The sequence below is a fragment of the Amblyraja radiata genome, chromosome 34, assembly GCF_010909765.2.
Source record: "Amblyraja radiata isolate CabotCenter1 chromosome 34, sAmbRad1.1.pri, whole genome shotgun sequence".
Classification (NCBI taxonomy): Eukaryota; Metazoa; Chordata; class Chondrichthyes; order Rajiformes; family Rajidae; genus Amblyraja; species Amblyraja radiata.
Genome location: NC_045989.1, coordinates 16495428 through 16509427, shown reverse-complemented (window position 1 = coordinate 16509427; position 14000 = coordinate 16495428). Strand labels below are relative to the sequence as shown.

The window sequence follows — 14000 nt, the reverse complement described above, 5'->3', positions numbered from 1 at the left end:
GCAATCCTTTTTCCATCATCACACTGCCATTTTCTATGATATTTGCTGGTTTTCTAGTGTGGGGTCCTACACCAAGAAGCAGTGGACTGATGAATGAGGCCACCCAAGCAATAGGCCATCCTTGCACCTCCAGCCACTTCAAGACCATGACGAAATAACAGAACAGACAACCCCATGAACCTGCTGCAACATTAAACACGGTCATGACTTGTGGTCTTGGTCTCTCGTCCATATTCTAGCCAGACTCTTAATTCCCTCAAAGCCCTCCAAAGTAATTTAAGGATGTCTCCGCCTTGAAAATAATTAATGATTCAGCATCCAGATATTGCTGGGTGGAAATTTGCAAGATTCACAACCCTGAAAAGAGTTCTTACTTCAATCTTAAATGACTGATCACCTATCCTGGACCTTAGCTCTAACTAGACTTTGATATCAGCCAACCCAGTATCCTTTCCAAAGATACACTTCATGTCCGGAAGCAATCTTCTCTGGACTGCGTCCAAAAGAAATACATCCTTCCTTATATGTGTTCATAGCTGGTGTGGTCACATCAAAGTCTTGCAGGGAAATACTGACCAATACTTAGCAATATCCAGATATTACTGGCCTGCATTGTATCCCATGCCCTTTCATATTTAGGAATCTAATCGCTTCACAAATAGTTTCAACATTTGTGGCATTATGTCTTGTACGTAGAAAAGTACAGATAGACATGGAGAACAGTATGACAATCTGATCAATTCAAAGCATTAACTTACGATATGATGAAGTAATAATAATGTAAAGGCACAAATTTAAAATTATGGAAATTTTAAAAGGCAGGTTAGTGTGGTTCATTTGGAGATATGACATTTGGAGGAGTGATACTTGGGCAGTTAAATCCACCAGGCAAAAAAGATGGAAAAATCAATGCAACTGGTAAGAATTTTTTTTTAAAACTTCAGAACAATTAAATCATTTTGCATTTCACACATGGCAAAGTCAACATAAAGCAAGAGGTGGAGATGTAAATGGAAGGTGCAACTACTATAGTCATTCATAAAGTGCACAAATCAGAGTGCTAGGTGACTTTGTTCAAGGTAACTTTGCACAAAATGATGTTCTGGGATAAGCAGGGAAATTGCAAAAACGAGCTATGCCCAGAGCTGAATCTGTTGGTACACAAAAATGCTGGAGAAACTCAGCGGGTGCAGCAGCATCTATGGAGCGAAGGAAATAGGCGACGTATAGGGCCGAAACCCTTCTTCAGACTGGATCTGTTGTCCTGGGGCAGCATGCATGGTCAAAAATGACATATGTTTAACATTAAATTCAAGCATTTAAAAGTATACTGTTAATTGCTAACATTAACTGCAATTGACTGATTTTCTCCAAATATACAGGCATACAAATATCATGAAGTATTGCCAGAGGATATATGCTGAGGCTAACGAACCACATTTTCAATTACAAGGTTTAGCGAAAGGGATTTTAGGGGTGGAAGTACATCTCCAGCACTTACAACTATTTTCTTATTGTCTGTTTATATTGAACTTGCAATGATTTAACAACTATGAAAGCCTGTTCAATCAACACACTAGTATATAAATGAGATCAACATTCAACTAAAAAGGGAAATTGCATTCCTAGCCTCCACGGGACAGATGCATGGTCTAAGGCACACTAATAGGTCAATTTCTAAAGATTTTCTGATCAAGGTATGGTTTTGCAAATTACATTAGCCTTCATCGCGACTCTTCCACCATTTCAGGACATAAAAGTTCCCTCTTTAGCTGTCTTTTGTGCAAGGCAGACTTTGATACAGAAAACAATCTATGATATCCCAAAAGAACTTCACAACCAAAGTTAATCCAAGATGCAGCCTATGTTCCAATGCAAATAAACATAGCACCAACAGTAACGGGTAACAGTTATACATTTAATTGAACTGTTCTATAATGTGAGCATCCAATCTGATTTGATCTTCCCAACTACTAAATTAACACTTCTTGAAAATAGCAGAACTTTTAATATTTTATCACTTCATATTTGACCTTACAATGCACAACAACTCTGCTGCTGTTGCTGCAGGCAATATTTCACGGTGACTATTTCAGATTTTGATAACTGAGCATTTCTTCAACATTTATCTGATTATCCAGATGTAAATATTAATTTGATTGCAATTGCTACAGCCAGTGACATAATATTCCCCCTTTATGCTCAAATTGAAATAGTAATTAGCTAATGTGTAACATTAAAATGCTATATTCCTCTAAAAAGAATGTACAAATTTTGGTGGGCAAAAGCAGATCATGACATATCCTCAAAAATGAACTGGATCCCATCAGGAAACTACTCAAATGTACTGGATTCAAACACGAAAAGGAAAACAACCAACAGAACCACCATATAAAAACAGAATTAGAGGTATTTAAAATCTTGACAAGGAAGGTTTACAATGAATTTTCATTGACATTAACTGGCACATCTTCCCGGATATTAAGTACATGCCTTCTCTAATGAAGTTCAAATGCAGTGATTGCCCAAACATTTCGGAAGCAACCTTAAAATATACTATGGCATCTCAATTTTCTTCAATACAACAAACTAAATATTTCACTATATTTTCAGCTTCTAACGTAGATTTTGGCCAAAAATGAATTAGAGAGCAATACTGATCATTTAAAACGCAACTTAATTGTCAAAAACACTGATACTTCGTTTAAAATTCTTAAAACTCTTAAAATTGCATCAGCAATAACATTGACTCAAAAGACATTATTATGCAAATAAAACTGTTGGGAAACACATGAAATGCACCTTTGGAAAGACCAGATATATACTTTCATAATTATGTTTTAATATTTTCCAAAGCCCATCAGAAAGAATAATGAAGACATGAGAAACTAACGAGTCTTAATTTTCTAATAGCTAAATGTATTAGAATACACTAATTTTACATAATTTCTCTCAAGCCGGGTATACAAAAGAGTTTATTACTTAAAAACTAAATCAATTGAATGTTGAATATAGAAAAAAAAACAAGGAATTCATAGACCAAACATCTCTAGTGAAAGAAACCAAGTTAATAGTTGATGTTTAAAACACAACATTTAAAAGGCATTTGGACATGTACTTAAGACAGGAAAGTGGAGGGATACAGGCCTATTGAAGACAAATGGGATTATTGTAGATAGGCATCACGGTCAGCAGAGACGAGTACCGTTCATCGTCATTAAGTCCCACAATTACATGGGGAGGGGCTTGAGGGAGAAGGGCACAGCAATTAACGAGTGGGGAAAGAGCAGACAAGAGTGCGAGAGAAGAATAGATTAATGTGCACAAGAATAATGAAGACAGAAAGCTTACAAGAGCAGGCAAAGCCCGGAAAGCATTTATGACCTATACTACCTGACTAGTCCTAAACCTAACGGAACAGTGACAAATCAGTGCTCCTGTCACAGCTGCTAACTGGGAAGAAAGCAACCTCTCCAGGGAATTCAAAACCAACCAGACACCTGCTGCAGTGATTGTGTGCAGGACATGAAGTTGATGCAGAACTTTGATAAGCCTCAAGGCCCAATTAGAATACTAGCCAGAAAATGCAGAGTATTTTTCTTCTTATACAGGCAATAAAAAGCAATGACAGAGATTTCACTGCTAATACACAAAAACAATGGACAATAAAAGGCCCACACTGTCAATAAATGACTAGGTAATTCAATTTCCAGGAAAATCATTATGCTGCATCAAAAGAAAATGAAAAACAGATGAATGTAATTTCTCACTGAGCAAAATTCATTGGTGCTATACTTCAGACCATTGCAGCTTTTGTAATATTGCAATATTATACATGATTAATACTGCTGAATCACCACAGAGGAAAGACAATATTGCTTTAATCCTTTAAATGTATTTCTATACAAAACTTAGATCGATAAAATACTGGACTCTGATAAATGAAATAAAACTGTCCTACACTACAGAATAATTCTCCATGATTAAAAATAAAACACCAAAAGACTAAGAGCGGTCACGGTGGCGCAGCGGTAGAGCTGCAGCCTTACATTGAATGCAGCGCCGGAGACCCGGGTTCAATCCCGACTTCGGGTGCTTGTCTGTACAGAATTTGTACCTTCTCCCTGTGACCTGCGTGAGTTTTCTCCGAGATCTCGGTTTCCTCCCACACTCCAAAGACATACAGGTTTGTAGGTTAATTAGCTTGGTAAATGTAAAAATTGTCCCTCGTGGGTGTAGGATAGTGTTAATGTGCGGGGATCGCTGGTCAGGGCGGACCTGGCCGGCCGAAGGGCTTGTTTCCACGCTGTATCTCTAAACTAAATTAAACTAAAGCAGAGCTTTGAGAATATAGATGCTTCAAAAACTATTTTTCTAGTGTAGCTATTTTCATTTCACAAGTTCATTAATCATGATATTACCGTTATTACTGAATTAGGTAAGGAATCGAGTAACATAGATACCCAGACAAGTGTTAACAATATGCGTTTGAAAATTACACCAACCTAATGAACTGAAATAATACAGGTTTGTTTCGACCCGAAACGTTGCCTATTTCCTTCACTCGATAGATGCTGCCACACCTACTGAGTTTCTCTAGCATTTTTGTCTATCTTCGATTTTTCAGCATCTGCAGTTCCTTCTTAAACAAACTGAAATAGTATTTAATTTAGGAACTGGTCTAATGTCGGTAACAACAGAGTGAAGTTCATTATTTTTACATAACAGGCACAAGTAGACCAGTTCCTCCACTTGTTCAGACATCAAGTTCCAGCTAATAATCTGTTCACAATATCATCCACAATCCTGGTCAAATCCCATTTGGCTCAATTCCCTTAAACTCCAAATATTGTTGAATATTCACAATAAGCATCTAAAAACTCGTAGTAAAAATTTGACAAATTCACACTTAAGGCATACTTATTACTCCAATCCAGAGCAGCCAACCACTTAGACCTGGAAACTTCAGTTAAAGGAAACTGAATAGAAGCAATTACATTTCTAAAGGGTCAACATCATCTTACATGGGGTCTTTAAATTAAGATCCAGACTATCCGCTCACTATTGAAAGGTCAAAGGAATTCTCACTAGTGCTCTGGTCATCATTTATTCCCTCATCCTAGATCACAACCCTTGATCACGAGAGCTGCATGTGAAATCTTGCATGTAAATTATCTGCCAAATTTCCTATAACAGCAGCTACACTTCAAAAGTACTTCCTTGTCTCCATAAAAATATTGCAACAGTTTGCAGACTGTTACAATCCCATTTACAGGTAAGTGCACATCTGCTTTAGTTGCTATAAGGAACAGCATCAATAGAATGTTGTGATAACCAACAGCTGAATTGTGCAGTGTTTCAATTGCATATACAAGCATTGCTATGAACAAGTAAGCTTACTGCACTCAGTTAGGTAAATGTTGATACAGAAACATAACATTCTAGAACATTAAAGCTTCACAACGATCAAGCCTGAGAAAGACCTTCACAAAGGGTTGCCCTGCTGGTTCATAAGATGCCATGGTGAGAGAACTAATTTTTATCAATGAACTCAGAATCAAAGTACTTATACGATCAAATTACCATTTTATTCTTTAAAAATGGTTCATAGTCGATAATGATTTTTATGTATGAGATTAGATGCCTAGGATTCAACATACAAAATATATATTGTCATTCTTGAAAGGTAAAGTAATCGACGTCAGTTGCATTGAATTAGCAGGAGACTTCAACCTGCGTTAATGCTGCATCACAGGGCTGTCCTCGTGGGATTTAAAGAAGCATAAATACTCTCTCAGCATTCACATGATTTAACAGAGACTAATTCAGCAAGACTTAAAAATCAACAGCTATGAGCAATAGATACCTTGGGACGCACATTAGTGATTTATGCAAAGCTAAATGTATGGTAGATTTCTGCACAGGTATTTCAAAAAAAAATGCAAACTATATTTTGGTTGAAACCTAGGCTGATGCGTGATCTTTTGTGGGCTGGAAAGCGCAGTCTCCTTATTAAAAAATGTAAACTTTTTTAATCGATCAGTGAAAAAAAATTAACTGCAAAAGAATATTTATATTTTCAGTTTTGCTATGCATGAATGGCCAAATACTAAAAACAAAAAGAGAGACCACAAACACATTTGGTTGCAATATTTCCTGAATGCTACAGCTTTCACTATTATCTTTTCAGCTTACAAGAGAAGCAAACTACATATTTGTGCAGTGACATTGTAGAAAACATTTGGTTCCAATCTGGGAGGAAAACACATCGTTACCAGTAAATGCTGATTAGGATCCAAAAGGTGAACATTAAATATTTGAGTTTTGATGATCTATACCTTGGCCTATTGATTTGCTTTCCGTATTTCAAAAGTTGTTAACTATTGGTTTCAATATTATGCTTCTTTAAACTAAAAAAAATACTGCAACACTTAGCTGCATGGATGACAGAAAGGATATACAAATACAATAAAACAGAAGAAAGTTCACACTGATGCATTTATCAAAAAAAGGATGTTAATCATTCATAAATATTCTAGAATTCAAATTTAATAAAATCTGAGGTGCAAATTTCAATTACTGATAATTGATAACACTTTAAGTTTGCTAACTTTTTGAACACATGAATTTACAAGACACATGCGACTGTTTTTGCACCAACCAAATCATCATCATTATACCGAGTGATGAGTACACTGCCGCCAGCAGGGGGCACAACTTTCAACTATGTTCTGGGTTCACTCCACCCTTTTCACCGATGCGTCAAAGCAGAACAACTCCATTGCATTTGCTTGCCCCGACACATCTGCACATAAAGTAAACACTTAAGGATGCACAGAGTGAGTCAACGCAATAGACATTACTAGCTGGAGCCCAGACAAGGGAACTGCTCTTTGGTAAATTAGCCTTAAAGTAAATTGTTTAAACATAATTATCTAATTAGAAAGATCTTCCATATAAATCTCCTACTTGCAATCTGTAAGAACATATATCAGTTCAGTGACTAATTGAGTTTGTCCACACACCACTTCACACAACTTATGCACTCTTTCCATGTATGATATATTTTCAGTGTCCTCATCCTCTTTACCAAAACACCACCTGTACAGCAAGGGACAATTGGAAAGCCCAAAACCAAGCTGACACAACTATACCGCCCAAGCTATCCAGGTGCACGAATAGCTTGGCAAGCACTCAATCTCCCTTTGTTGCAAAATACCTTCCGAGCACTGGCAACTGCTTCAATAATTTAAACTATTCCAACCCATTCTCCTGCTGTAGCAGTGACATCATACAATTTTTTTCTAGGTGTACTATTAAAAATGGATCTTCTCACCTTCTCTCCTTCCCTGCAGCCACAATCCACTCAAAATATATTACCTATACCAAACATTATCAGTCGACCAGTCTTATGGTTCAATCTATAAAAGTCCAGGAGAACCCACGTCTCAAACACAATGGCAGAAAATATCAGACTGACTGAGGTAATTGGAATTCCTTTAACTGGGAAGCAAACCCGAAAATCACAACTACAAAAATAGGCAATTGTTCTGATTATCAAGACTGGCGGGGCCATAAAGTTTATCTCAAGATCTTGCAAGTAAGTGCACAGGAGCACAGGTCAGTGAAATGGATGAAGGGAAATGGAATTTGGTGATGGGGCTGGGGAAAGTGAAAAGTAAGTACATAGATGCGAGTGAGGTGGGGAGCCGAGTACACGAGGAGTGTGGGGGGGAATGACACCTGAAATTGGGGGTGAATGTGTCCATGTCATAGTTAGTTGGAACTAACTTTGGGGAGTTATGTGTCAAGGACTCACTGCAGCATTCCAAGACCTGATCTTGTATCCACACTATGACTGTGGTTACCACAGTTCAGTTCTGGTCAACAGTAACTTCATGGTATTGATAATGCAAGTATCAAGGATAGTAATGCCCTGAACATTAGTCAAGAATCAAGTGTTGAATTATCATATGTACCGAAACAGTACAATAAAATTCTTACCTGTAGCACCTTAACAGGTTAGTAAACGCAGCACTCAATATATAATATCGCAAACAAATTCATAAATAAAAATACCCAATATTTGTGTAAAATAAAACAAATGCCCAAAGTCCCTGTAGCAACAAAGATAGTTTGTATTATGCAATTTAGGTAGTGTTTGTAGTGTTCAATAGCCTGATAGTTGTCGGGTAGCTGTCCTGAACCAGGATGTCAGAGCCTTCTTTCTGATGGCAGGAGTGAAATGAGAATGTGGCCAGTGTGGTGTGGGTCTTTGCTGGCTGCCCTTATGAGGCAACGCCTCTTATAGATCCCTTCGAAGGTGGGGACATCAGTACTCATGATGGATCAGGCAGTGTCCACCATTTTTTGTAACCTCCTTCATTCCTGGATGTGATAGCATTTTCTCCTGCTGGATATCAATGCCTGGTACTTGTATAGTATAACTGTTATCTGCCATTTATCAGCCCATGCCAGAATATTGTCCAGGTCTTGTAGTGCACCATTTCATTACCCGAATTGCCTTATTTGCATACTTTACATACTTCTGACTTTCCAACTGAAGGAAGATCATGAATGAAGGAGCTGAAGATCTTTTAACCTCTGAAACAACCCCAAGAAACTCCTGCAGATATATCCTGTGGCTGAGATGATTGACCTCCTTGTGGTTATCTTTCTTGTTGCTGTGTAATTCCAACAAACAGAGGGTTTTCCCCAATTCCCTTTGACTCCAGTTTAGCCAAGTCCATCAATGCCATAATCAACCCTGCTTGAATGTCAAAGGCACCTACTCTCTCTTCACCTCTAATGTTCAACTCTTTTGTCCATTTTTGGTCTTAGGGGCTTCTGTGAACAGGTTGTTGTTAAGTTTGCTTGACAGCACTGTTAATTATCCCTTCCATTACTTTATTGATGATCGAAAGTATCCGAATCGTCAAAAGACAAAATCCCTTCATTTGGGACAGTGACACCCCAACCAAGGGAAACATTGCATTTATCACATCAACCTTTTAAAAAAAAAAATGTTTTAATATAAAGGTGATACTATTAGCCCACAAATAATCAACGAGAATAAGAACATATGTAGATAAAATCGCAGAAAGGTATAAAAGCAATAAGGTTTCACCAGTGGGAATTTTCACTTTCCCAATATTGACTGGGATTGCTTTATTCCAAGGGAATTGAATAGGGTAGAATTCATAAAATGCATGCCTATGTCCAAATAATACTATTTGAATTGAAGTGGAAACAGGTGGCAAGCTTGGAAGGCAGGTTAGATAAGAGCTGTGGGGTGGTTTAAGCAACATCTGCATCCTATTCTTTGAAGTAATTATCAAGGAAGCAAGGCTGCTGAGCTGAGGACACACACACACTCATGTGGAACTATAGTCTAAACACTACAAAAACACATTTGAGGCCATGAATTGCAGCTCATTATTCTTAATTACAATTTCAGATATGAAATGTGGGTGCCATTGCAATACTGGTTAAAAGACAATTACAGCTGTGCAAACAACCGATATACTGGTAAGAAAAAAAAATACTTGCCATATCGGACATGTAATTAAAAAAACACTTAAACAACATTGCAATCAATACAAGTTAACATGTAAAGATTCCAGCAGATACCCACTGCAAAAGCAATCTGGAATTGAAAAATTCACTCAGATTACTACTTAAATAGCAATGTGAGATCACCATAAAATCATGCATATTCCTTTTCTCAACCAGGGTTTAACATTAGTTATTTTAGGAATTTTGTAGATTTGAAGATTGTAATCAACAAAACTTGGACAAAGTAAATTTGATTTGACCCTCAAGTTAAAATGTACGGAAATTTTATGGAAATCACAGAATAGTAAAATCTAAGTTGTATGTTCGCAATGATCAGAAAATACAATATGCTCTCCATATAAGCTGCTTTAAAGACCAAAATATATTTAACAGCATCTTTCATCAAGAAACCAGGAAAAGAATCTTACGATGAAAAACAGTGATTCTTGGTCCCAATGACACAATTTCAGCCAGATTGTACGTCTCTTGCTACCGGAAATATCAGTTCAGATAAGGAATGATAAATGAACATTCTTGCTCTCAGAAGTTTAGAAATTATGAGTCTACTTGATAAGAATGACTACTTACCCATTAGGCTTGAATTCATGAATGGAGTTGGTGACAATCCTTCATGAGATCCTAATCGACTATCATTCAACTGTTCACTGTAATGAGGACTTTCTGCAAAGGCCTAGAGAAAAAGTGTTTATATAGTTACACTAATGGAAAAAAGCATTAAAACATTAAAACAGCAATTTTTATTATATGCTTAGAGTTACAAGCATGAGGTGCAATAGTAATTTTTAAAATAAATAAATAAATAAATGGTATCAGGACCTGGCAATGGGCGGTAAAACAACAAAAACAGACTTGGTTGGTAGTCTTTCTGCGGAGTTTAATGTTATAATAGAGCGATTGTCCTTACTTTCTTTTTCTTTCTTTTCTAGGGTCTACTTTCTTACTTTACTTCCTTCTCTAACTTCTTTTCTAAGGGGCTTTCTTTTCCCAACACTCTCTTGCACTTCACGACTCTTGCGCACCTTCTTTACTTTCCTTACTTCTATCTTTTTCTTAAAGCTTAAAAAAAAAAAATGAAGCGGTACAAAAAATGTATTAAGATATATGTGTTGTGTGTTATTGTAATTTACCATACTTCTAATAAAAATAATTAAAAAAAAAAAAAAAAAAATGCTTAGAGTTATGATCAGTGAGGTCATATATGCAATCTTGTGTACTATTTCTATAAACAACCATGAGAAAACAACCGAGAGCATGTTAAAATATCCTTTGGTTAGTTAAAATAAAATGTTCTTAGAATATTTGGGTGCATACAATTAAACCATACTAACTCATGTCCTTTAATCACCTATTGCAAAATTTTTGCTAAGATTTCACAAAGGAAATACAAATTGTGAATATACTTGACTGCTAACTCAGATTTCAATACATCTGGGATCATTCTGAATGCAAGTGAGAGCAAATACAAGTTTCAAAAGACATTTGGACAGATTTACAGATAGGAGGGTTTTAGAAGGCAAATTGCACTAGCCTAGAAAACCATCTTGATCAGCATGGTCAAGGTGGACAAAACGGCCCGTTTTTGTGATGTACGGCTCTGTGACTCCAAGTGCCAAAGCTATCTTGCCAAGTACAGATCAAATGGATTTCCTGTTCATTCCTCAATCTTCCCAAAGCAAACATTTCAGATCAACAATTTCTTAAAATAAATCACTACAATGCACAGGGCATTTCAGCTTTCCAAAGTCGGAAACACCTGAGAAAAAAGGCAATTGGGATTTGGCCGTGTGTTAACTCAGAGCTGTGAAGACAATGGGTCACTTTTAGGTTCACACTAGGCTATGCGGCAGAAAACATGGATTTCAAACTATCCAGCTAAGCTGGCAATAATTGCTGATGCTGAACATTGGCCTTACTACCAGAGAGTTGAGATGGAAACATCTGCTCAAACAGCTGGATAGTGATGAGAACTGGAATAAACATAAGGAGCTCACCATGCTGTTACTTGTTCAAAAATGAGAAATTAGGCAAAAATAGGAATCCTACACGAGTTTGGATTATTTTTCCAATTAGTCTGCCTTCTCATTTTTCTACAGTAACAGCTCATAGATAGAGGAAAATACAAATTTATTGTTTGCACATCCCATTATAATTATTAGAATGGGGCGCACTCGATAAGCTCCGTTTCTATAGCTCCTATGACAGATACTGTGAGCACAAATATTGAAAATGCAAATAATTCTCAACAGAAGTATAAAAACAATTGTATTGATTTTTTTTCAAATTTTAAGAAACAGTTTAAGAAACTTGAATACCTGAAAACAATTTTACCAAGCCCTACAATGCTCCTTTGTAATCAGTTAGGTCATGGATACCTAACTGATTACAGAGGGGTGTAAAATGAGGGTAGAAGCAATAGATAGCAAGGTGAAATGTGGCAGGCAGACAAATCCAGGGCAAAAATCAAAAAGGGCCACTTTTCAACATAATTGTATAAGGGGTAAGAGTGTTGTAAAAACAAGCCTGAAGGCTTTGTGTCTCAATGCAAGGAGCATTCATAATAAGGTGGATGAGTTGAATGTGCAGATAGCTATTAATGACTATGATATAGTTGGGATCACGGAGACATGGCTCCAGGGTGACCAAGGCTGGGAGCTGAACATCCAGGGATATTCAATATTCAGGAGGGATAGACAGAAAGGAAAAGGAGGTGGGGTAGCGTTGCTGGTTAGAGAGATTAACGCAATAGAAAGAAAGGACATTGGCTTGGAGGATGTGGAATCGATATGGGTAGAGCTGCGAAACACTAAGGGGCAGAAAACGCTAGTGGGAGTGGTGTACAGGCCACCTAACAGTAGTAGTGGAGTTGGGGATGGCATCAAACAGGAAATTAGAAATGCGTGCAACAAAGGTAAAACAGTTATAATGGGTGACTTCAATCTACATATAGTTTGGGTGAATCAAATTGGCAGGGGTGCTGAGGAAGAGGATTTCTTGGAATGTATGCGGGATAGTTTTCTAAACCAACATGTAGAGGAACCAACGAGAGAGCAGGCTATTCTAGACTGGGTATGGTGTAATGAGGAAAGGTTAGTTAGCAGTCTTGTTGTGCGTGGCCCCTTGGGCAAGAGTGACCATAATATGGTTGAGTTCTTCATTAGGATGGAGAGTGGCATAATTAATTCAGAAACAAGGGTTCTGAACTTAAAGAAAGGTAACTTTGAGGGTATGAGATGTGAATTGGCCAAGGTAGACTGGCAATTGATTCTTAAAGGGTTGACGGCGGATATGCAATGGAAGGCATTTAAAGACTGCATGGATGAACTACAACAATTGTTCATCCCAGTTTGGCAAAAGAATAAATCAGGGAAGGTAGTGCATCCGTGGATAACAAGGGAAATCAGGGATAGTATCAAAACAAAAGATGAAGCATACAAATTAGCCAGAAAAGGCAGCCTACCAGAGGACTGGGAGAAATTCAGAGTCCAGCAGAGGAGGACAAAGGGGTTAATTAGGAAAGGGAAAATAGACTTTGAAAGAAAACTGTCAGGGAACATAAAAACTGACTGCAAAGGTTTTTATAGATATGTGAAGAGAAAAAGATTAGTTAAAACAAATGTAGGTCCCTTGCAGTCAGAAACAGGTGAATTGATCATGGGGAACAAGGACATGGCAGACCAATTGAATAACTACTTTGGTTCTGTCTTCACTAAGGAAGACATAAATAATCTACCGGAAATAGCAGGGGACCGGGGGATCAAATGAGATGGAGGAACTGAGTGAAATCCAGGTTAGCCGGGAAGTGGTGTTAGGTAAATCGAATGGATTAAAGGCCAATAAATCCCCAGGGCCAGATAGGCTGCATCCCAGAGTACTTAAGGAAGTAGCCCCAGAAATAGTGGATGCATTAGTGATAATTTTTCAAAACTCTTTAGATTCTGGAGTCGTTCCTGAGGATTGGAGGGTAGCTAATGTAACCCCACTTTTAAAAAAGGGAGGGAGAGAGAAAACGGGGAATTACAGACCAGTTAGTCTAACATCGGTAGTGGGGAAACTGCTAGTCAGTTATTAAAGATGGGATAGCAGCACATTTCTAAAGTGGTGAAATCATTGGACAAAGTCAGCATGGATTTATGAAAGGTAAATCATGTCTGACGAATCTTATAGAATTTTTCGAGGATGTAACTAGTAGAGTGGATAAGGGAGAACCAGTGGATGTGTTATATCTGGACTTTCAGAAGGCTTTCGACAAGGTCCCACATAAGAGATTAGTATACAAACTTAAAGCACATGGTATTAGAGGTTCAGTATTGATGTGGATAGAGAACTGGCTGGCAGACAGGAAGCAAAGAGTAGGAGTAAACGGATCCTTTTCAGAATGGCAGGCAGTGACTAGTGGGGTACCGCAAGGCTCCGTGCTGGGACCC

General features: G+C 37.6%; 1 protein-coding gene across 21 annotated transcripts in view; it reads right to left on the bottom strand.

Moving 5' to 3' along the window:
• tcf12 (transcription factor 12) overlaps nt 1–14000 on the bottom strand; it is a 151690-nt gene that overhangs the window by 96117 nt on the left and 41573 nt on the right. For 17 of the 21 annotated variants that reach the window (XM_033050557.1, XM_033050558.1, XM_033050564.1 and 14 more), the window contains one exon: nt 10144–10246. The exons of the other annotated variants lie outside the window; for them this stretch is intronic. In XM_033050557.1, the coding sequence (XP_032906448.1) occupies nt 10144–10246 (103 nt within the window). The remainder of the gene's footprint in view (nt 1–10143; nt 10247–14000) is intronic. 21 annotated transcript variants of the gene reach the window in all.